General features: G+C 34.9%; 1 protein-coding gene across 6 annotated transcripts in view; it reads left to right on the top strand.

The window, feature by feature from the left end:
* PTPN4 (protein tyrosine phosphatase non-receptor type 4) overlaps positions 1-25,421 on the top strand; it is a 108,297-nt gene that overhangs the window by 79,106 nt on the left and 3,770 nt on the right. For all 6 annotated transcript variants that reach the window (XM_084289568.1, XM_084289563.1, XM_084289564.1 and 3 more), the window contains 13 exons: positions 2,494-2,628; positions 3,889-4,047; positions 9,175-9,334; positions 12,305-12,388; positions 12,471-12,527; positions 13,843-13,999; positions 15,460-15,626; positions 17,370-17,460; positions 17,543-17,604; positions 18,020-18,166; positions 20,113-20,241; positions 21,676-21,824; positions 24,539-24,674. In XM_084289568.1, coding sequence (XP_084145694.1) covers positions 2,494-2,628; positions 3,889-4,047; positions 9,175-9,334; positions 12,305-12,388; positions 12,471-12,527; positions 13,843-13,999; positions 15,460-15,626; positions 17,370-17,460; positions 17,543-17,604; positions 18,020-18,166; positions 20,113-20,241; positions 21,676-21,824; positions 24,539-24,674 — 1,633 coding nt within the window. The remainder of the gene's footprint in view (positions 1-2,493; positions 2,629-3,888; positions 4,048-9,174; positions 9,335-12,304; positions 12,389-12,470; positions 12,528-13,842; positions 14,000-15,459; positions 15,627-17,369; positions 17,461-17,542; positions 17,605-18,019; positions 18,167-20,112; positions 20,242-21,675; positions 21,825-24,538; positions 24,675-25,421) is intronic.

Below are 25,421 nucleotides of genomic sequence, written 5' to 3'. Positions count from 1 at the left end.
TTCCCCTTTTGCTGCTATTGTGCATTTAAAACAAAACAAAACTTTCCTGTATCCACCTGTTGATTTATTTAATTATTTTTCACTGAAGGTGAAGATAGTTCAGAAGGTGTCTTTACATGTCTGTCAGTACTGTATCGTCACTCCCGTGTTCACCTAATTTACCCCTGGTTATACTGTGTTCATCTGCATTTTCCCCCCAGCTAGTTTTCTAGTCAGTAGAATTTACCTCTTGGCAGAACTGGCTTCTGGTGCTGATCTGCTGGCTGCAAACTTAGTGTCAGCAAAGTCTAGCTAATGATTGCCTTTGGTTAATAAAAGAATAATGAGCTGGTAACATTAGATATGTATTTCAGTTCTGCTGGTTTCTTTTTATTGTACCCGTTCAGAACTGTTTGAATTTGCTACGTGAATAAAAATCTCTAAAGAGGTCTGAGTTGCTCATATTTGAAGCAAATTATGTAAATGAGAATATTGGTTTAATTGACTTGATATCAAGCTAATTATTTCTGAATCAAATTAATACTACTTAAATACAGTGATCCATTCAAAGAAGCTGGATGTCTTATTTCTCAGGAAATAAACAGCTGCTATATTGTCTGCTTTCAGTTATCGATACACTGCTAGATTTTTTTCAGGTGGATTAAGACCTGAAGGAATAGGATTTAGAACAGCCCATCTTGCTCAACTCTCTGAATTTTTTCAGCTGCTATTTAGTAAATCTTTAGAACAGCAAAACAGCATGCAACACATGTTCAGAACTTCATCAGGACATAGGGAGGGAATAAATACAACAACAAAAGTTAAAAACCCCTCACACCCAGATCACCACTGCTTTAGTACCAAGCAATAAGACATGCATGTTCCTGTATGTGCAGATAGATTACTCAACATGACGTTTGCTTTTTGTTTTCTAATAAAACTAATACTGAGGATGGTCTACTTAAGGTGGTGGCTTGTATTTAATTGAATTTCTGTGAGAAGCAAAAATGTATTTGTAGCTGAAGTTCTCGTTTTCAGAAGGATGTAATTTGTGTGTCAGTAGTTCCTTATTTTCTCAAAGTTCCTTCTTTCTGGGTTTGCACTTTCAGTAAATCTGTAAGGTGATAATGATAAGATGAAAATAAAGAACAGTTACCAGGTGTTTAGGGCACAGCAAAGGCAGAAGTTTTGTGATGTGGTTGTATGGAGCTGGGGAAGGAAATGGAGGAGAGCATTATGCTGGTACAGTAATATGTTGTCACCTTTTTCTCCAAAGTTGGAGAATAAAGAAGAGTGTAGTGATAAAATATAATGTCAAATGGGAACTAAATGATTGTGACTGAAATTGAGGTATCATGGGGGACACCAATATCACTGGAGTTGGCTAATAATAGGGGAGAAATTGAACTATGTAGCATCATCAGAGTGGTAGAGGTGAAGTAAAAACTCATTAACACAAAATACAAGGACATGTATTTAAGGGTGATTAGAAAGAATTTTTGTTGTTGGCTGAAAAATCTTCGGTTAAAAACAATAAAAAGCTGAAGTCTGGATATGTTTAGGTGCAGGATGGATGAACAAACCCATGTGATGCCACTTAGAGAAAGGCAACCACAAGCCTTGGATGATTCATTTGACACTGTCCATTATTAGAGGGAAAAATAGTAGTTCATTAGATATTTAAAGGATGGTTTCATCTGTGCTTGAGAAATATGAGAAAGAAACAGCAGAAGAGGTGAGTATGTATCCTGGTATGACTGGAGGATGAAAAGAAAAAATTTCCTCAATATCAAGAAATGGCAACAAATAAGAAGTGATTCCTTTCTTACAAGAAACGATGGGGATAATGACCTCAACCTGAAGGATGTTTCTGGCACAAAACTGAATGGAACCCAAAAGTAGCCCACTACGAAGATTAAATAAAATGATTGCATCTCGTTTATTGGTGTCAAGACAAGTTCTGGAAGAAAGCGTGTGTCACCTTGAAGGAAAAACCCTCATGAGCAGACAAAGCCCAGCAGTTTGGTTGCCGTGTTCCTTATTGCCCTGCTTTCAGTTCTTCAAAGTCTTTGGGAGTTTTTTTGGACAGATGTTCCCACAGTTTTATTTTCCTGAGACGGCTGAACAGTTCTGTTACTTAGCGTTTTTTTCTTTTTTTTTTTTTTAGTTTGTACCTCTTGAATATTCTGTTTTAGTCAGATTCTCTCTGACGCATTAGAAATGCCTGGTGAAGTTTTTAATAGGTTCTTTTTCTACCGTGTCTGCCTTTGTACCAGCCAACAGTATTTCACGACTGTATTTCACTGATGTTCTCATACAAAGTACAGAAAATGGAGTACAGTATATTGAGAAGATGCAACATAGCACGTCACTACAGTTTTGCATTATTACATTTCTGTTTCCATATGATTTGGTTTCCTTTGATAGAATATCTAGAGTTTTGTTGTAGTTAATTTTATGTAATATTGTTCTGACCTCTTATACTTTCTGGTCAATTATTTTACTTTCTTCTAGATCCCCCAGTAAACCCTTAGCACGGAAATTGATGAGTGGGATGGACTGGGAAGTAGTGAGTAGGAACTCACTGTCTGATGATAGGTTAGAAACCCAGAGCCTACCATCAAGGTCTCCACCTGGAACCCCAAATCAGTAAGTAGCATTGAATCTCTCCCTATAAGTGACTGCTTCTAATGACAGGGACCTACTTGTGTAATAAAAGGACTAGTGGTTTATATATACAAATTATACAAATGACTTGACAAAATTATGTGCTGATTAGGTCTCTGGAACATTTAACTCCACATGAGAACCTGTTCAGGGGTGAATTATAGATACTTTTCACTCAACCTCTTTTCAACTCAAAGATGTAGCATGCTACCCTAAATTTGAGCTTGATTTCTCTCAAACACGGTTAAAATTAAATTATTCAATTGGCTAAGAAAAAATAATGATATCTGTGTGATATTTCAGAAATAATTAGTTCTGGATACTTTTGCTTATTAAAACTTTGAGGAAAATTACTTGATCAGAAATCCTTGCAGATTTATTTCCCTCAGTGTTTCTGCATTTATTCCCTTCAAAGCTTGCTTTTCACGTGTTAGAGCTGTGTTTTATGTTAGTTATACTAGTTAGGGGAAAACAATTTCTGATTTCTTTTGGAAAATAACCACCTTTCTCTTTCAGTGTGCTGAAACTGGCTTAAGAATCTGCATTATCCAATTTTGTATTACTTAAGCAAGATTTTAAGATTCATTGGCATTGCAGTAGATTATTCAAAAGAAGGTTGTTACAAATATCTGCAGCAATTTTAAAATTACTTTTAAAATTATATAATAAAGATGCTTATAGTATAACATACCTTAATCATTCATGGTTCAAGGCATTTTAAGAATACATGCATATGTCACAATTCTAGTTTTCAGATGGGAAAATGTTGGGTCACAGAAAGGAAATGACTCTCAGTATAATGCTTATGATTCTTCTAGGAGAAGATGTTGGGGATAAAATGTTCATCTTAATGGACGTTAAGGTTCTTCCATGAACAAACAGGATTTTTATTCTCAGGGATTCATTTTACTTCTCATTGAGTGGACTGTCAGTTTAGTAGCCTTTTCATTGAAAGCATTATCTTTCAGGCTTCTCTAAAAATACAAAAAATAGCCATTTAGTGTTTTTGGAAGTGTGCAAAAAATATTTTCGTAAAGAAAGTTATGAAACATAGCACGTCTATCTGACAATTGTTTCAGTGATTTTTTGAAACCTGAAATTATTTCATAGAACTATGTATGTGAACATATGCTTTCACTGAGAGGAAAAAGTGTTTTCCTAGCATTCTTTCGTAGTGGTGTAAGAAACGTAGGTTAATAATGAAATTCTTTTCACATTGCATTGCTTTGCTTTCCCTTTTAGTCGAAACTCTGCCTTCACTCAAGAAGGAGCCCGGTTACGACCCTCATCAGTTGGACATTTAGTGGACCATGTGGTTCACACTTCGCCAAGTGAAGTATTTGTGAACCACCGATCTCCATCTTCCACCCAGGCTAACAGCATAATACTGGAATCATCACCGTAAGTTTTGTTGATTTGTTACTGTGTGGTAGCATACAGGGCTACTGAGGATAACAAGTCAGAAATCTGTGCCACAGAGAATATAGTTTTAAATGTTTGGGTTGGGGAGAGCTAGAAAATCTAATAAAAAGGTAGCCATTGCTCAGGGGCTATTAGTGTAAGACTTAGTAAAAATTAAGTTATGCAGGAGTGAAGACCTACATGTATATCTGAGGTGTTCCTAGTACAGGATTGCCATGCCTTTCCCCTTGCCCAATGTAAATGTGGGTTTGTTGTATTGTGACCATCAGTGTCTGGATGTGAATGTAAAAGTTGGTTTTGGTAGAACTGGAGTGTATTGATTTCTTTTAAAGTTTTAAAAGTAAAGTTTGTTTTAAGTTTTAAAATCCCATGACTTTGGAAATTTTGCTTTTTGTCAAAACACAGAAGTGTGAGACATACAAATTACTCAGCCAAAATACCTTGTTAGTACCCCAGCATTCCGAGGTTCTTAGTATACTTTGTACATTGTTGTAGAGTATATTTTTATTTTGTTTAAGACTGCACTGTTTTGTTTTTCCTAGCAATCTGAATATTATTGATGCTGTAAGAGTACTATGCAATGGTGATGAAAATGTAGTATTGCATATTAAGTTCAAAAGGATGACATAGCCTTTGTAGATATGAATTATAAAGATCCTCCTTTTTCATGCAAGGATTTTCTTGCTTGACATAGTTGTCATCTAAAAGATTATATATTCATTTGTAATCAAAATTATTATAGCAGGTTGCAAACTAAAGCTTTTCTTTGTAAAGATTCTATACGTGAATTGAAGGAATTCTATGGGAAAAGTATTTATTTTCAAACAAACAAAAAACCTGAGTTATTGAAAGATCTGAAATGCTTGGAATAAACTGGAGGCCAGACTACGGATGAATTGGGGGAAAAATGGTGCACAATATAAATGATATTAACACTGCTGCTGTATCTTTTTATATGTAGATACACATATAATTCTAAATTTACCCTCATAGTTTTGTGTAATCTTTATAAGCAAGGAAATTATGCAAATGGTTTCAAAACCGTTTGAGAACTATAAAACAACATGTGCATAATTACATTTTTATAAACAGCTGGTATGTCTCAGGAAAAAAATACACTGGGAATGTATTTAAGGTTTTAAAACATCGCTTGGACTGTATTTCACTAACTTTGCATAACTTTGGGGAGGGAAATAGAATAGAAAACTGTTAAGGTTTTTGTAAAATAACACAAGTTACTTTATTAGCTATAATTTTACAGTCAATTGTTTAGATTTCAGAAATGAAAAAGCAGTGCTTTAGCCTAATAATAGAAAGTTCCCTTTTTTTGATGGTCTTTTTAATCTATTTGTGTGGCAAGGGAATCTCAAAACTGGAACACTTGTGAATCTGTTTTTCATACTTAAGTTTTACTGTACTGCGGGCACTCAGGTTCCTTCAGTTCCAAGATAAATGAAGTCAGTTATGAGAAACTCATCTTGAATGGTAGAGTGATACAGTGGAGTAAGCAAAATTCTAAAAAGCTCTTTTATTCATATGCCTCTAGTCTAAATTTAAGTTGTAAAATATGTTCCTGAAGGTTCTTTGGATTTGTTTATTTAATATCTGATTTGTGTAAGTTACCATAGAAATGAACCTTAAAAGTAGAGAGGAAGTGGTTGTGCAAGTTACTTATGCAACTATGGGTGTTCTTCATGATTTTGCACTTTTCATGCCCTAATAGGAAAAATATTGCTCTTCCATCACTATTTTTTTTTTCCTTTGTTGGAAGTTCAGAAGTGGAATTTAATCTCCCTCTATAGACACTTAGTATAAGGTACTTTTAAGAGTGAAGATAAGGATATTACTGTCAAAAATGTGAACCGTGAGGGTTTCAGAGTCTTCTGAAAGGCTCAGGTGATGTTATTGATTCAAGCTTTGATATTTATGAATGAAAGTAGTAGAGTCACAAAGTTTACATTGACCGTATAATTAAAAAGTGTACTGTTTTACACTCAAAAATAAAACAAAACAAAACAAGACAACCCAAAGCTATATGTTAAATATTTAGATTATTCCAAGTTGGGAGATTAGAGTAGTCCATCTGCTAATTTATTGGAAATTCCTAGTTACGGATCAAACTCGTGTGTGCAAGACAGTAAGAGGGGCTAACCTGACAGTCTGTATAGTGCTCTCTTGAAGTTTGGAGTCAATATAGCAAAGTAAATTAGATTTTCAGCGCAGTTGAGAAAGGCATTATAGGTTAGGTAGCACAGTCTTTCAATCTGCTTTTTTTTTGTCTTCATCCGCATGTGCTATTCAGAACAGCTTGTAGTTTATGGAGGTAATTATAACCTTAAATTCCAAAAGCACATGATATATATTTAGTTTAATGAACTTATGGGTATGTGTATGAAATGTTTGCTTAATATATTATGAAAGGTCAGACCGGATATCTGTAACAAAAATACACAAAGGTAGTCAGTGTGAGGTTTTGTGTGTTATTTTATTATGATGTAAATTGCTGAAAGCAGAAACAGAGAGCTGCTTTGCCTGCAAAACAGGCTGCTTTCACTGCCATTGTCTAAGCATTCATAAGGAAATTCAAAGCTGACTGGGCAAATATAAAGCAATGAAGTTTTTGCCCAAGGCTTGATTGTTAGTTCTCACAATTCGTTATGCTAATGTATTACAGTGCTTGCCTTGCTGCGACTAAAATGCTCATTTAAGTAACTTTTCCAATCTTTTCTATACGTTTGTATGTTCTGTAGGAATTTGTGTTTGTAGACATGTATGGACCAACATCTAGTCAAACCTAAGTTCCAACATTTACTTCTATCGGAATCCTTTTGTGTCTTTATGAAGGTTTCCCATTCCTTTTTTATTCAGTTTAAAATTCTCAGGAGTAATTGTTTGCAGGAAAATATATAACCGTGTTGCCCTTCACTTGAAAGGATGTGCTGCCAGAGCTGAATGTATAAATACACAGGTACATAAAAAGCTCTGTGTGACCTTCGTAAGTCAATGTCTAAATAATTTAGAGTTGCCTTGAAAATTCATTCGGCAAATGTTGGCAACCATCATATTTTTCCCTCTCCACAAAACTTTATTCTGAAAAGGTACTTATCAATAATAATAAAAAGGCTTTTTACTTTTAGTTGCACTGAAAAGTGTCACAAGATATTATTTCTATTATTTTCTAAAAGTTGACATTAAGCAAAAGTATCTCTCAAGATACTGTTAGGATCTTTTCAAATGTGCTGTTTCCCTAAATTGACCAAAAAAAAAAATAAATATTTGTGTTCTAGAAAAATGGCTACATTTTTAAAAACTGAAGTGGAAAATGTGCACTTTTTTTAGTGAAATGTTCCATTTTCTACTCCATTATCTCACTTTTTGAAGGATGTTCATCCCTGGTTTTAAATCACCGGATCACCGGCAATACGGATCTTATTTTTTCATTTTTGTTTTTTTTTGAAAATGTGCACCTGGGCCCTGTTCCCCTTTAGTTACACAGAACCAAATTCTGCGGGATGGAATTTGATGTACAGCTGCCTTTAGGTTTTCAGACTTGCAGCAACCTGAAATGCTGTTCTGTCTCATAACGAGAGTCTTACCCAGCTAACAGTTTACTGCAGCTAGCCACGCGAGTACCTGTGTTTTTTAGAGGGATGTTATAGTATGAGTCAGTGCTACAGCTTGCTGATAACGAAAGGGACATTGTCCTATTTCTGGCTTCTGGGAGTGTACTTCCCTCCCCTCACAGTGCTCGACCTAGGGATGAGACGATTCATCTTGTTGAACCAGCAGAGAGCTACCCAGGCTTGTGCAAAAGTCGCTGTATTTGGCTGGTTTGGTAAGCTGGGCTGGCCAAGGGAGGAGCACTGGTGTCATTCAAGGACAGGGGCATGGGTGTGAGTGAAAGAATGGCAGCACCTGGTTTTGGTGGTGGTGTTCTCTTCAGGTTTAGCTGTAACCTGTAACTTCATTCTTCACGGGTTTGGGATTTGCTGCTAGTATCAGTGGGCTGTTGCCATAAGTAGTTAAATTACTTAATAATACCTTTTAATGTGGTTTGTGAGGAGGAAGGCATGTATCCTTGCTGGTATTTAGAAACTGACATTCAAACTAAGCTAATAGGATCTAATGCTAACTGCCCTTTCGAGCCTCTAAAAATGTTCTCCTTAATTCTTAAGTATAAAGCCATATAATGAAAGATGAATCATCTATATAATACAAGCTATATGGTTAAGCTTTTATTCCAAAAGGACTAATAAAGGAAATGATCTATATTGCACATAAACACAGAGAGCATTTTTATTAATCTACAGTACAGTGCTTGAAGATCTAAAACAGAAAGAGAAGTTTCTGCTATTCTATCTTCTGTAATGATGTTAAAACTCAACTCAAAAATGCATGCTGTGAATGCCATTTTTACAAATGTTTCAATGCTGCACATATTTCAAAGGGGAATAAAACCAAAGTTCTTTTGAAATATGCCTTTGTGTGTGTGTATATATATACTTTTAAATTGAAAATTTTAACTCTATCACCTCCACTGAGCTTTTCAAATAAATGTGGGTGGACAGCTGAATTGACTTGAGTTTGCACTCCTATTTCTAGATCAAAAGGCAAAAAATAGCGTGGGAGCACTTCATTAGAATGCTTTTGTCTGTTTTTAAGATAATTTTTTTTTAAGATTAATTTCAGGCATTGACTTGTGATCTAATTGGTTTTCTTATTGCAGGAAACATTTTAAGTGACATTACTTTTGCTAAAAATAAATATCTAAATACAACTGTGTAAATACAGTGAATTTTATAGTTTGTAAACACAGAATGGGTTAAGAGTGCTATAACCTTTGGGGGAAAAAAAAGGAAAAAGTAATGTATAAAACTTGAACTCACTTGTTTTATGTACTATTGCTTTTCAAGAATAAGGCCGTAACATGGCTAAGCATATACTTCCAATGTATTCCACCACAGTAAATCTTTGAGATTCTCAAAATATATGCATATGTTCAGGTCTTAAACCCTGAGTTTCTTCAAGCAGTTTATTTAGTTTACCTGAAATTGTTAAAGTATTGTCAATATCTAATGATTTTACTTTTTTTTTTTTGGTACTTAGATCTCAAGAAACTCCTATAGATGGGCAGCCTCCTGCATTACCACCCAAACAATTTAAAAAGAACAGTTGGAACCAAATTCATCATTCACACTCACAGCAGGAACTGGATAACCATATTAATGAAACATTTGATGTTCCTGCATCACCTGAAAAGTCCACAGTAAGTTTTTAGGTCTAGTTCAATTATTTTGCTTTTTTCCGAAAGATCTACTTTTGTTTAGCTAAATTCTGATACATTTCAGGGAATTGCCACGCTTGTATGTTACATTGCAGCATTTCCATTATACATACCTTCTCTTTCCTCACTACTACTACTTTTTCTACCCGCTGGAGTACTCCTTTGTCTGCTGTCACCAAATGACTACACTATATAATGACTATGCAAAACATGTTAGATCTTTTTTATAATACTCAGCTTTTCATCACTTGCAGAAACTTTTAACCTTTTCAGAAGTCACTGTCGGTTTAAAAGACGACATTGTAGGTAACTACTGCTGGTATGAAAAATTGTGTTTAACCTAGCTTTTGTCAAAAAGCTGAACCTAAAAATTCCTACTAGCATCTGGAGTAGTTTTGTCTGGAGTGGATTTTTGAATCTGTGGTAACATTTCTGATTAGAATTTCCAAGAAAGAGCCACTACCCAGAGACTTGTGACAAGGAACGTAAACATCCAAGCCAGTTTTTGCTTTCTTGAGCATGTGCTAGATGAGTAATATAATCAGTTGATTATTTTCTGTCTGAGGTGAGAAGTCACTGACCATTTTTGTGATTTTTGTTCTTAGAAAAGTTTTCAAATGGTTTTTGGTTTTATACTGATGTGGAACAAGAAATGTTTTTCAGAATGGGAAAACTCCTTAACATCCAGATGTAACAAATACTGTATAAACAGTTTCACCAACCTCAGACATTCAAAATTATGAGTCAGCTCCCAAAATTGATATTTTAGAAATGCCTATGGTTTATTTTTATTTTCATTCTGAACCCTAAGCCTAGGGTGTTCTCTCAGGCCTTGTTATAAAGTTAAGATTCCCATAAAGCCCATATTTAATTTCATAGCTGGGGTTTTAATAAAACACAAAATTGAAACTTTTTAAATTTATGAGCATTTTGGGAATGTCAGAAAAAGTTTGCCTTAATTAAATCATGAAACAGTATTTTTAACAACTCGGTCTTCTGCTGGTGCTTACTCAAGCCATAGTGAAGTTCTGTTCCGAAAAATAACACAACTCATCAAGTCTTTCTGCGTTCAGTTATCTGTACCGAATTGACAAAAATAACTTTCAGTTGTTTTTTTAAAACTCCTTTTAGTTCTCACACAGCTGTGTTGTTTTTTGCAGAATAAGATTCTTTTTCCTGTGTGCATTGTCAGTGTGATTGTTTGCTCTGATCCAATGAATTACATTTACTCAGCCCTACTTACGGCAGCACACTGTTGTAATTGAAGATGTAATTTGGTCTGCTGATTGCTTTTTATTTGGGGTACTAGAAAAGAAACACAGGATGACTCCTACATTTTGTGAAATTAGAAATTTAGGATTTTGAAAGTAATTTTTCAAGATTGCTTTTCTGATCACAATGCACTTCAGGTTTCTGTACTGTTAAAGTCTCTTCTGTTGCTCCATCTCAAATATTTCCAGGAAAAACTCTGATCATTTTGCCTTCATTAATCTGTCAAATTTCCTTTGTCTATTTACGTATGAAGAGTTCATTTAGAATGGTAGTAGGACAGGTATGGAAATGAGAGCTTTTTATGGCAGCCTTCCTTAAGCATCCAGTCAGAATGTCCAGAAGTATTTGAAAACAGGTGTGGCCAGGAGTTTTTGCAGTCAGGACAAGTTAATGATGATCTACAGTGCTCTCTTCATGTTTTTCATTATAAACAGGCAATTCAAAATTGCTTGTTAGAGTAGGAAATAATTACCCCTCTTTTTTTATCTGGGGAAAGGAATTGCACAGAACTTGCCAAACTCTGCATGTGAGCCATTGCTTATTGTTCATCCTGCCCAGGAACATTCGCCTGGTCTCCTGTGCCAGTGAACGTTGGCAAAAAATTATATGCTCCCTTCCTTCTCATCAATATCTCTTATGCTTACTCTTATGTTTACTCTTCTCTCCTTCCCCGAAGTTTTCGTCTTTTCACTACGATGAATGCGGTTGGGATGGGGTGGGGGTGGTTTGGCTTTAATCAGGAGCTTAAAACACGTGACACTGAGTTGTCTTTTTAATATATTTTTTTTCCAGTTCTTATGAGCCAAGTTTAGCAACCTTTTTACCTAATTTAACCTGCAGGTTTTGAACTTTCATACCTAATAGGAACATTTGATTTCCTTTAATACGTGGATTTTTTTCTTCTTTTCTGAATATGACTCTTATGCTTTGGGTTGTATTTGGTAACAATAAAAACATTGTTGAAATAAATCTCTTTAATAGTACTTCACATCGTCACCATGTATGTACTAGGTGATATTCAGCCTGTGACATTAATGTAGAATAAACTAAAATTCATTTCTGTGGCAATAAGTTGATTTTGCCAGATTACAAAAGTATCTAGTATTCCCCAGTTTGTTGGTGGTTCCTGTGACAATGTTGTTCTGATCAGAATAATAATAAATAAATAAAATGTTTGAATTGTCAGAGCTTGACAGAACTCATACTACATTAAGCACAAAATAGGATGGAATATGGAATCAAGGTTTGGTTGCCAAACTTGTCTCAGCTTACTGCTACCATACTGCAGTTAATAGGGGAGAAAAAGTGTGTATTAATTTACCTCATTTGTTATCGTGTTACATTCTTACTGTGGGCTCTTTGCTGCAGTCTAAACTAAAATAATTTAAAATGTTTCAGTTTGGTAATTTGTTTCTCTTAAGACTGCTTGAAGCCATTAGTGCCATTTCTTACTCTGAGCTTCCTTTGACAGAACACACTTTTAACTTAATTACATCCAAGACTTTAAGTGTATAATTGTTTTTCCTTCTATGTAAAACTGATGAGATAAGACATTTGCCTTATTGATGTTTTCATGAGTGTCCAGTATCAGTTTCTTAATGAGGAAAATGCAAAATTATTGCATACAATATCCACAAATGCTATAGTAACAAGTAATATATTATTTTTTCTTTTTACTAGCCCAATGGTGGTATCCCCCATGACAATCTTGTTATGATCAGAATGAAACCAGATGAAAATGGAAGGTTTGGCTTCAATGTCAAGGTACAGAAACTATTCCCTTTGTGTCTGTTAAGTTGTTTTTCTGATGTTTATGGTTTATGACTTCTGTAATTTATTTTTAAAGGGTGGATATGATCAGAAGATGCCCGTAATAGTGTCCAGGGTAGCTCCAGGAACACCTGTAAGTTATCAAAAATCAAACTGTTTGAAATATCTGTGTAGCTTTAAGTATGTGCTCAAAACTAGTAACTATTTCTTAGCTGCCTATGAAACAAGCCTGTGCTGACATTATCCTAAGAAAGCAAATGATTTGCAGAAAGGATTTTGTGGGGCTATATAACACTGGGGAAGAAAAGTTCAATCCTCAAAAATATTTTTCTAATGAAACAAGATTTAGTTCCTGAAAATTACAGATCTGTGGATGTTCAGTATGCACTGTTTCTTGAGCTATCATCTTAACAATGCATTTACTTGATTATTTTTTAATATAGGAATTCATACAATTTAATCTAATTTATATGGCGTCTTCTATTCTCTTAGAAACAGCTAAAACGGCAAACACCTCTTACTTTAGTGACAGATGTAGCTGAATAAAGCCAAGACTTAGGTTAAAATCAGACATCATGAATCATTCATTAGGTCTGATTGTCTGTTGTTAATGGTGTGTAGTGACTATCAATAGTGTCTTCAAACCAGGCACAATATTTTGTCACTTGATTGCCAGAAATACTGACCTGGTATTCAGCTGACTGAAGTCAGCTCTGTTTACACCTTTTACAGTAGAGTGAACCATTTATTTGCTAATAGTTAAGAAATACAGCATTTTTTCCCCATTTTTTTTTCCTGTTGAAATCTGTGCTAAGAACAATGTTCTTACCCATGTAAATTATTATCTCTAAAATATTTAATAATATAAATAATTTTGGGTGAAAGCTTTAAATAGCCAGTCTCCAAGGAAAAGATAATTGGTGGTGGAATGTGCTCTTTCCTTTTTTGCAACCATAGTTGAACTGTGGTATAATAATTATTTTTATTCTTCTTTTTGGGATTACTTAGACTTGTGCATTGTCTTTGGTAATTGTCTTACTCTTGTCGTTACAATTGTAATGTTTCATACCTGAAGTATTTAAGCCTCTGAAATTGATTTAGACAATAACTCCCTTCTCTTCAAAGATAACATTCTTCTTGCCTGTGTAAAATGTGATTGAAAAAGAGAAGCTCAGCCAAGCTTTCTACTTCAACCAGAGGAGTGGAGTAACAGCTGCTGAAAGACATGACAATGACAGTCACCTCCCAGTGACAAATTGATCTGTACATATGAATGGCACTGTCTCATATTGAGCAACACTCAGATTTATCATTTGAATACAATGCAGCAACCATAGCAACTTGGCTGTTAGGATTCAAGTCCCAGAGTGTAGTTACTTTCAGTTGCTATTTTAAGGTGACAAGTTGGAAATGGCTCATTTTACAGATTTTATTTTTGCGTGTTGCAGGCTGATCTTTGTGTCCCTCGTCTGAATGAAGGAGACCAGGTTGTACTGATCAACGGCAGGGATATAGCAGAACATACCCACGATCAAGTTGTTATGTTTATTAAAGCTAGCTGTGAGAGACACTCAGGGGAACTTGTGCTCCTAGTTCGACCCAATGGTGAGTGATATGTACATAAGGAAAAAAAAATATCAAAAAACACCTTGGATTTATTTTCTAATCTTAATTTTTTGTATTCTGATGGAATGCTTATCTTTTAAGAAGTAACTCCCTTCCTTGAAAAGGACTTGCACCAATACAGCCTATTGTATAAATCTTAACTGATCCCATACTCTCAGGAACTGTTCAGAACTAGGTATTAGGAATGAATAGCGAAGCCAGAGATCACGTATTTCTAACAGAGAGATGAAGTAAATTTTTTTCTCATTCTCATTGATTAAGGAAAAAAAGTCCAGAAAACTATCTGGATATTGAATGCAGTTTCTGAGGTTACTGTAATTCCCTTGAAGAAAAAGAAAAACACAAAACAAGAACCCAGTGTTTGGAAGCCTTTGTTGTTCCATATATGCAAAATCCTCCTATATGTTTTAAAAACAATTCAGAATGAGTGGTAACATTTCTACTTGATGCAGAAAGTGCTAAAAATGCAGTTGAAATAATAGTGTTTTCTATATACTCATGAGGTAAACTGTTGAAGTATTGCCAGCAGATGGTCACTGGAGTTAATTCTGCTCTACATCCCAATTATAATACAGTTGCACAGGAAAGGAAAACGAAAAATCATGTTCAATCAGAATAATTGAAATTACTTCAGGAGAATGTCTAACACCTCATAAACAATATTTCCTGTATTCATGCTTCCTGCTTGTGCTCACGTTCTGTGTGCAAGCTTTCTTGCAGTTTTTATGTTTACTTTCTTTTTCATATGAAACTGTTTATAAGTTACTAAATTGGTGTCCCCTTATGTGTTGATTATCTTTGTGTTCTGGATAAAAACATTTGAGCTGTAGAAGTGAGGAGCTGCCAGTTTCCTCCTTCATGATCATGCAATTTCAACTAAAGAGAGGATTTCTAACAGCATGTTTGTTATGTACAGTAGATGATGCATATTATTTTTCAGTTTGTTTATAGGCAGGGCACACATACAGCATTGATAGTGTTATAATGGCATATATTAGTGCTAAATTCTCTGGTGGGCTGTATGTCTTGCCCTAATCACCAAAGCCTGAAAGAACAAATCAATACAAAATGAAATAAAAGTAAAAATGTAAATGTACCTGTAGTATCTTCAGAGGCATGATGTGGGAATTTGAGATTAGGGAGTACACCAGGCAAGGTAGGGTCTAACATGAGGTTTGATCAAAATGTGAACAGTCAATGATGTGCTTTTGCTTAAAATGACTATTAAAGCCAAAAATAGCTTTGTCATGGGTGCTAGTAATCAGTAAAGGCTACTTCTCCTTGATGATGGAGATTAAAATCAATGTTTTTAATAAATGTGGGTTTTTCTACAGGAGAGAAGTGCCTTTTTAGTTGACTTAAATAAGTGACTTAAAGTTAACTTTACTTGCCAAACAGCATGTCTGGTTAGAGCCTTCATACTCATATTTCTTTTGTAGCTGTCTATGATGTTGTGGAAGAGAAGCTGGAGAGTGAGCCTGACTTCCAGTACATCCCTGAGAAATCTCCACTTGATGGTGTCCATCAAGATGATAATGCTCTGAGGGAATCCATGATTCAGCTAGCAGAGGGGCTTATCACTGGAACTGTTCTGGCTCAGTTTGATGTGAGTACTGTCACCTGCATTTGTGTGCAAGTTTCAAGTCTTTTGGGATAGTAATAATTTTAAACAGAGAAAACTTCACTTAAATTTCAGTACCATCAGCAATTTGGAGTAAAACAATTGACTCAACACTCAAAAGAAAGATTTTTTTTTTAAAAAAAAAAAAAAAAAAAAAGGTCCTGTAGAGAAATAATACATGTCCAAAGTTATGGCATAGAATAACCAATCCAAATACTACTTCTAAATGTTGTTTCAGTTTTAAATAGCCTTATTGATTGCTTGCAACTTTTTATGGTTATCAGGGGCCTATTTTAATAAACTTTTATAGTGGTGATGACAAAAATCCATACCAAAGATTTGTGTTCTGTACTCAGACCTTTATTACTAATCAAAGTTAATGTAGGAGCTGAATGACAGCTAAACTGTTGACATTTTATGGACAATTTCAATGAGGGAATATAAAATTACCAATGGAAAATACAGCCCTATTAAGAATGTGTAACAAATTACTTTATAAATAGTTAATTTTTTGGCATATTTGAAAAGAACAGTGCATTTCTTTTGGTATCAATAGCTGCTGATAGCTATAGTCTTTCTTTAGTGCTAACCTGTGCTCTGGTGATACTCCATCTTCATTAATGCATGAGGTCAAGTGACTTAAAGCAAGAAGCAGTAATTTGTAAAACACGGCAAAGTGAATTCCTCACCAGAGACCTAAGGTTATGTATCACAATGTATTTTTATAAAACATGCTATTTGAGACTTCTGGTAAAATGTACTTATTTTATACATAGAATAGTACCCACATTTTGCAGCATATGTACCTTGTATGTTAAACTGCACAGGTTTACACTGGGAGCTCTTCCAGGGAAAGTTACGGTTTTGTAACACCCAGTGTTACATAAACGGCTTTGGTGTGTGTGTTTGGGTCAAGAAATGTGTGGGTGTACTGACACACAACTCCCAGGTCTTCATTTAGCTGTTCCATTACCACAGGATGTCAAACTTGTGCATGGAATGTGTGTAGTCACCATGTTTTATGCTGGAAGGGCAAGTGAAAGGTTGTGTTCTCTGGTTAAAAAGTGATTTCAAAGCTCTACTTGCCACATCTCTTGCTCAGGTTTAAGGCCTCTTTTCTGTCAATTCACTTAGGAGTTCACTTTAAAACGAAGTATTTAAATGATTCAGATTTGAAGTTTTTAAAGTACTTTTTATTGAACCTGGATGATATCACTGGTACTGTTTGCAGCATAATAGTTACGGCAGTGAATGACTAAGGCATGACAGGACAGAGACCTCTCAAAGGAGATACTGTGCAAGAAAAGCACAGGATTCACTGTATACCTAATGAAATGCAGGAAGATATCTGACAAAACAAAACAAAAAAAAAGCTCTGAAACAACTTCATTGTAGGTAGAGAGCTGTACACAACACCATCTGCTTGCCCCAAACCACCATGTGGAATGTCAGTATCTGCCAATTCCCTTAACATTATATAATACTGACTTCACTGCATTAGTGTTCTTATGGAAGTCTGAAATTTAACAGTCAGTTTGTCTTCAACCAAATTGTGATGATGTCTCAATTATTTTAAATGATCCCATAGAATATTTCACAGGGTTTTCTTATGAAAAGTATTTCCATATTTGTTGAAACTATCTTTGTTCAGTAATTTATGTTATAAAAAGTACCTCTATGCATATACTAACAGGTATTTTATATCTTGACCATCTTTTTTGTCTTTAGCAATTGTATAGGAAAAAACCTGGAATGACAATGTCTTGTGCCAGATTACCTCAAAACATTTCCAAAAATAGATACAGAGACATTTCGCCTTGTAAGTATGTGTGTGTGTTTGTGTTCTAGAAGTATTTTACCCTGGTTAGTAAATAAGTAACAGCTTTCTAAAATTTTTTCAGATGATGCTACACGGGTTATTTTAAAAAGTAATGAAGATTACATCAATGCAAATTACATAAATGTGAGTACTGTTTTTAAAAATACTTTCTGACATTAAGTACTTTTGCAGTTTTGCAACAGAGAACTCAAGTGGAAAAAAAAATAAATTCATGTGAACCTAGTCGAGGCTAGAATGTCTGGGTAAGCCTGTAATCAGATGGTTTGAAATTTACCGTAGGTTTGCTTAATTGCTAATAGTTTGTGGCAGGTAATTTTATTTTAAAAAAAAAAAAAAAAAAGTAGCCCTTTACCAAAGGAACACATTATTCTTCTTGGATTACTAATGTGGCAGTAGTGACTAAGTTACAGTAAATAGGATTCATGTAATGATGCTTTTTAATCTGTTAGTCACTAAACATTGTCTGATGTGTAACTTACAGAAATTCATTCTCATGGTGAATGCAAGAATTAAAATAATGATTTTTATCTTTTCTTAGATGGAAATCCCTTCTTCCTCTATAATAAACCAGTACATTGCTTGTCAAGGTCCATTGCCAAACACTTGTCCTGATTTTTGGCAGATGACTTGGGAACAAGGCTCATCTATGGTTGTAATGTTAACAACTCAAGTTGAACGGGGTAGAGTAAGTACAAGATTCTCTTAAATATCACTTACTTAAAAAAATCTGTTGATGATTGCCATTTAAAAGATCCGAGGGAGATACTGTTATGACAGGTAGTGCAACTGTTTTCATAAGGGCAGTGCATTCTTAAGATTCATCACTACAACAGTACTAAATTTTAAACCTTTTGATGTTCTTAGTGTAGCTAATATTAAAACTTGGTTCAGTGCTGAAATACTTTTAAGTCCTCACGTTTTTCTTAAAATATTTTGGCTTACTGGCTTGACTCTTGTCAAACTAGAATTTACTTTCATGAGACTTCTTTTCTCTAATCTTCAAATGAAGAAACTCCAAAAAATGGAATCAGTTTTTGTAATTAGTTCTTTGATATGTAGAGATGAATTTTTAAGGCAGCCTAAAGTAGCTTTGTAGTGTTGAGATAACGTGCCTGGATGGCTGTCTTTAAGAGAATCATTGATAAACTTGAAGTCTAAAATTCTTCATAAAATGTTCTTCTGAGGCTATGAACATTTGTGAAAAAATCATTGTCCTTTTTCAGCCTTTTTGGTACAAAAACCTGCAGAAGTAGAGACTTACGAATTGCTGAAAATAACTGCTCATGGTGCTATCAAAGGCTTTTTTTTTTTTTTTTCCAAAAAAAAAAGCTTTTTTTTTCAAAAAAAAAAAAAAAAAGCAATAGTTTATTAGCTTCATTTGTTGTCCTTTTGAAACAAGCAAAACAATAAAATCTAGTCATATGAATGGTTTAATTCCAGTGTTATCAGGTCTGGAGCATTCACAGTAGCACCGGATGATCAAGTGTGTGGAGCGAAATGACATAGTAGAATAATAGTTCAGTGGAATTTCTCATAATTCAGGATTTCTTTTGAAGACGGATTTATGGAACATTGTGGGTGTTCTGATCAACTCAGACTATATTTCAGCTGTCTCTATCTATTGTAACCTAGTAATAACCATGTATTTGTTGGGAGGTCAGGCCTCTAAATGTAATTAAAATAATTGAAGGGGAGTTGCGGTGTTTTAAACCTTTTTTCAATGACTCAACATTAGCATGATGCTGCCTGCTCCCAAATAAATATGATTAGAGGGAATTTCAGTACAAGTGCCCTTTTAATTTGAATTTTCTTTACAAATCTGCTACAAACAGACTTGCTATAGCAGTTCTGAGGTTCCCCCACCCTGCTCAATAATGATATTTGTGGAGCTCTTTAGAGAGCTGCTAAATAATTAAGTAAAAGGACTTATCTGTCTTATACCCATAGGCAGACTCCCTGCTCTAAAGCTGATCATGAGGCTACTGACATCACTATCCCACTGCATGCCGGGATGTCTCAGTGGAGCAGGAAGTCTGCAAATCTGGCTGCTCTTAAAGAATCGCCAGGTGGGTTGGAAAAACAAAAGTACACTTGAGCTGAAATGACCTCTATGATTAGGCCGTTAAGCAATATATCTAAAAATCTTAGTTTTTAGAGTTTTCATTTATCAAGAGTCTTTGAAGCCCACCATCTGCATTCCTCTAATTTCTGAATTGGTTCAGCAGCCTTTTTGTTGCTTATCTCCTTTCTCTTTTTCATATGTTCTTTTCCCATATACATGTGCTTTAAGAAGATTACATTAAGTTTTTAGAGGTCAGAAATATTTATAAAGCAGCATTTTTGTCACTCAAGTGTAAAGATGAAATATTTTATAAATACAATTTTAAAACAAATTGTAGTGAAAGATAAAGGCATCCATCCTCAATTTATGCTAACACTGAGTTGGTGCTCTGTGGCACATTATATGATATGCAGTTAATTAAGTAGCACAGTCTATTTGGTAAGTAAACTAATAGTAATTACAAAGTGATCAAAATATTCTTTACTGAACAAAGGAATAAGCAACTAGAGAGATTGAAAATAATATTCTGAATTGAAACACAAACGTCTTCAAAAATGTGTTGACTTCAGGTTAAATGCCATCAATACTGGCCGGAGCCATCAGGAAGCTCATCGTATGGAAATTTCCAGATCACCTGCCATTCAGAAGAAGGAAATCCTGCCTATGTGTTTCGAGAAATGACATTGACTAATCTGGAGGTAAAATCATTTTTTAAATATATATGCACACACACATACATATGCATATAAAGTATTAATCTGTGGGATCCTCACAGACTAGCTGAAACTACCTAATCAGTCTTTTTTAAATCTTGATGACATATCCATGTGAATAGAACTGCTTGTTTCTAGAAACCTTTAGAAAACCAGTCTTACTGCAATGTTTTTACTTTTTTATAAGTTCTGCTGTTAGTATGATACCCATTTATAAGCAAAGTAACCAAATCACAAGGATTTGGTTTCTATAATAATATTAATTGGTTTAGAATCATATAAAAGATGTATTATTTGTCTTAAAGACTTTTGCTGTCTTTCAAGACCTGGACAAAGGAAAAGAGTAATAAAAAGTTGAGAAACTTGTTATTCCCTTAATGCTTTCAAAACATCAAACAGAAGCAGTATTTGAGTATTGCTACTGAAAAAACTCCTTTTTGGTGGCAAATGGTTCTTAATAATTCCATCTTGGAGATTGTGTGCAAGTAGATGGAAGATAAATCCTACTGAGAGAAGCATGAATTGGGATCAGCAATGAGATGTAAACCAGGACCTCCCAGACTGAACATGCATAGCATGGAGTTTGAGGGAATGTGTAGTTTCTGGAGCTTTGCCAGTTAGCATTTCAGTTTCAGAAATGTTTGGAAATGGTTATCTGGAGTTCAGTTCATGTACTTGTGTCTCACTGCATGGATTTCCAGATGAGATGCCAGTTTTATAGAACTTCCTTTTAGTCAATTTGCAGTTAAAATTCCTTTCCTGTGTGCTGTTGAGACAATTGCTCATTTATTATCAGTAGTGGAAGCTCTGTAAACGATTCCATGCCAAAGGGTTATTTAACGTACTGTAACTTCTTCTGTTCTTTGAAATGCTGCTTTTACTCTGATTGTACGGCCTGCCCCCTCTGCTCACCAGAGGCATGTGATACGTTTGTGACATTTGAGCGAGGGGGTGGGAGTGGAAAACCAAGTCATTCTGCATCTCGTGAAGTAAGCTGGATAAAATTAGAGGTGCAGATAAGTCCAACACAATACTGGTGTTCACACAAAATCCGAAGGAAGGCTTTCATGCCTGGAAGTCCTGTCCAGTCCTCTCTCTACTCCTGTGCTGCCATTTGATCTAGCAAGACGGTACCTCTGTCTGCTAAATTTCTTTTGTTAAAGATTTGGCTACCTTTTTTTAAACACAAATATCTGGTGTTTAGATAGACTGTTTGTATCTAACCTGCTGTTTTTGTTTTTAACAAAAAAATGTAATTGTAAAATCAACAATGAGCAAAAATTAACTGAAAGTTTCCAGAAGCTACATCTATTATAGGCACAAGTTGATGTAAATGTATCATTGCTTTTTATTTATTTGTTTGTTTTCCGCGCCATGGAACTTGAGTTACCCTTCAATAAATCTTATGTTTCTGATTAGAAAGAGGAAAGCCGCCAACTGACCCAAATTCAGTACATAGCATGGCCTGATCATGGGGTTCCTGATGACTCCAGTGATTTCCTAGATTTTGTGTGTCTTGTGCGAAAGAAGCGGGCTGGCAGAGAAGAACCTGTTGTTGTTCATTGCAGGTATCCCTTTTTTTCCCCTCCAATTTTGCTAAATCACAAAACTGACCTTATTTATTATCAAAGAGTATTTCTGTGCTTTGTTGTTCAAATAAGCATTTAACTGTATCCACAGATTACAGGAGGACTCAACCTTTGAATTAAACAGTTCCTTTTTCTTAAAGTTGTAATCACTTTCAATAAGCAGAATTTCGGGTATCTACATCCATGAATCTAGGTGGGGATTGATTTGTTTAAGTTAAATTCTTGTGCTAGTGGTTTATGTAATTCAATGAGATGGTGAAAGATAGCTATGAAGCTTGCTTAAGATGACTACTTTTTTATGACTTTGTCTATCAGAAATTGTATTTAATTGGTTTGGCTATCTTTTCTGCTTTGTGTTTGTCAGGGTAAATCTTCTGAATTAGGGAAAACCGATCGGCACTGCTAGAATTCCAGTGTCTCAAAATGATATTTTTCTTCAATTTCATTATTGCTGTATTTTGGTTGATATGGTTCTGAACAAATAGTTTCATTAACACGGTACGAAGGGTGCAAGTCTAAAGAGACACTGGAGTTTAGGAACAATTTCATTCCTCTCAGCGAGGTATAAACTTGGCTCCACTCTGATAATTTCAGTACCAACATTTAAAACAATTTCATGTCTCTCAGGAAAAAAAGGAGAGAATACCACAGTTTGGCATAATTTACTTAATTGACCTAACTTGATGGCTCTTGGGAAATATAACTGAATTTCACTAGTAAGGTCAAGCTGAAGGAGCCCAGGGTTTTTTCCTTCCGCATGGTGTTTGCATTCTATTTTTACTAGCTTGTGCTGCTCAGTATAAGGGGACTAGACATTACAGCACCAAAATGGTCAAGTTTGGTTTTAGACCTGAGGCATCAGTTTTAGTATGGGGAATCCAAGTACCTAATAGAGAAGACTCCTCTATCATACAAGAGTAGTTTAAAATGGAGTGAAGAAAAAAAAAAAAGATTGTAAAGCAACAAAAATCTGAAGAATAGGGAAGGTTTTTTTACATTGAGATACTTTAAAACACTCGTTTTCAAGTTGTGTTCATCGCTATTGCTTCTCTGATTACATTGAGTTCTCGGTTCTACTAACAAGTTTTCTGACTGAACTGAGAGTGGTTAAACAATTTATAATCCATATAGCCTGAACACAGTGCTGATGAAAGGATGCTCTGGTGTAACAATCCTTATTCCCTGTACAAATTGGTGACTTCCTTCTAAATTAGTGGTTTTTTTTTTTTTTTTTTGAGATTTGCCATTGTAGAAGAGTACTGAGATGAGAAACTTTGGAAGTGAGTGAATCTTAACTGTAAGCATTATATTTTAAACAAAAATATGTTTCTATGGCACCTTTCTCAGTAGACTTTAAAGGGAAAAAAAGTGTAGCACAGAATGTACTTCAAGAAAGAAACGTTGTTCAAACTAAGGCTGAATGTACTCCGTTCTGTTTGGATCACTGATCATAAATAGATGCTTCAGGAAAATTAAGAACCTAACAAGGTTTTATGGTGCTTGTGCCATGTAACTTGCCCAGATTTCAGCACGTTTCAAGTTAAAGAAGTTACTGAACCTGTTACGTTTGTCTGCATAGCAGCTCCAGTACCTTTCTTTTCCAAAGACATTTGTGTTCTTGTTTCTGAGCTCTTGAATTCCTGCATTCCTGTCCTTTGGCAAGTTCTGCAAAGTTGCATCTAAGCTTTTATTTTTGTTTTGTTTTTACTTTAACAAGGCTTCTAACAGTTTAGCTGAACAGTTTCTAATTCTTGTTCTGTAAGAGATGGTGGGCCACCCACCCTGTTCCTGCCATTCATGATTTTCTTGTCTTCTGTTAAATTTCAGTGTTCCACTCCATCAAGCAATGGTTTCTTTTCCTAAGCTGAAGAGTCTTAGCTCACCTGATATTTATCATATGGAAACTGTATCATACTTTCCATCCTTATTCTTGCCCTTATCTGGATCTTTTGACATTGCAAAATGAATTGTTAAAGATTCTTTGACAAATACCGTTCCTGCTTGCATTTCATGGTGCATTCTGCATACAAATTCTCTATGTATAAATTCTAGGGGTGTAAAATGTTGTGGAGTAATTTTATATAACCAGTACATTTACATCTTGTCGTGAAATTTTCATGACATCACTGAAATATGCAGTAGCTTTGATGCCACCTTCTGGACAAAAACTTAAAGTAGTAGTTTGGCTGGATTTAATCTGAAATTATGCTTCAAAATCGGAACAATTAAGTTTCAAAGACAATGTTTATATTAACTAATTAATTTAGAAGCAAACTTTCATTTACTGACAAATAATAATTGTATGACTTGAGATAATGGTGATGTCTGAAAAAACAGATTTGGTTTTATATTCAAGTATGCAGGAACATTAGGTTTCTATTTTAAAACTGCAAAACAATATTTTGAATGAATAAATATATTTGTGGATTCTGTTAGTTAAAGGCTAGGTTAAGAACTGTTAATTCTCTGAAGAGGATTGACAGTTCTGCACTGCCTTTTGCTCTTTTCAGGCAGGATGGAAGCTTCCAGTGACACCCGGTCTGTCTAACCCCTGTTATTGTAAAGCTCAGTCATGAGAATCCTTGAGAAAGAAGGTCTTAAGTTCAGTGGGGTGGTTTATACAACAATTAGGAAAACGTGGCCTTTAAATGTGAACCGTCTTTCCAATAGTTTATTTTTTGTTGTTTTTACAGTGCTGGGATTGGACGGACAGGAGTTCTCATCACTATGGAGACAGCAATGTGTCTCATTGAGTGCAATCAGCCTGTTTATCCATTAGATATTGTAAGAACTATGAGAGATCAAAGGGCCATGATGATCCAAACACCTGTGAGTATCATACTTGTTTTTCTGTGTTGTAGAAGAATAATTTCATATTATTTAGTTGTATCATTAAACATATTTTAATATACTTGTTGTTTATCATTTCTCAAAGAAGGCGTCTTTACCCGGTGTAGCTGCAGCTGTGGCTTATCTGGAAATAAATTGCTGTAGTTATTGGAAAAGAGCAAGTCTTAAAATTTCTACAAAAACAACTTGGGAAAAAGCAGTGGCTTTTTCAGGGTTATCTGTCAGTTAATGTCAAAAAGGGCCAATTTTCAGTAGTTTTCAAATTGTTCCATAGAGAAAGCAGGAGCATAATTCCGAAAGTTAGAAGTGGAAATAATATAAAAGTCTAACGCAGAAAGACCTAAGACATGCAAGAAAAAACCTTCATTGGTGCAATTTGGTGATTTTATTACACTAGTAATAATGAAAACAAAACTTCACACCATCCCGTAATGATTTGAGTAAGGGGGAAATAATAATAAAAAAATTATGAGTTTGTACATCTCTATAGCATACATAGAGAGGAAAAGACTTTTATTAGTAAAGGGGGGAGGTACAGGGTTCTAACTACAATTCCCCCCCTCCCTCCACCCCCGAAGGTGCTAAATATCTTTTTGTTTTGTTTTTCTACTCAAAAAAAATGAGCATGTTCTACCTGCAGTGGAACACAAATGTGTTTCACTACATCAGAATGGGGGGGGGGGGGGTATAATAAACAATATCTATCATAATTTCTCCTTTTGATGT

The sequence above is a fragment of the Netta rufina genome, assembly GCF_964035555.1.
Source record: "Netta rufina genome assembly, chromosome: 6".
NCBI classification, from domain to species: domain Eukaryota; kingdom Metazoa; phylum Chordata; class Aves; order Anseriformes; family Anatidae; genus Netta; species Netta rufina.
Note: the sequence above shows the minus strand (reverse complement) of the source record. Positions and strands in the feature narration are given on the sequence as shown.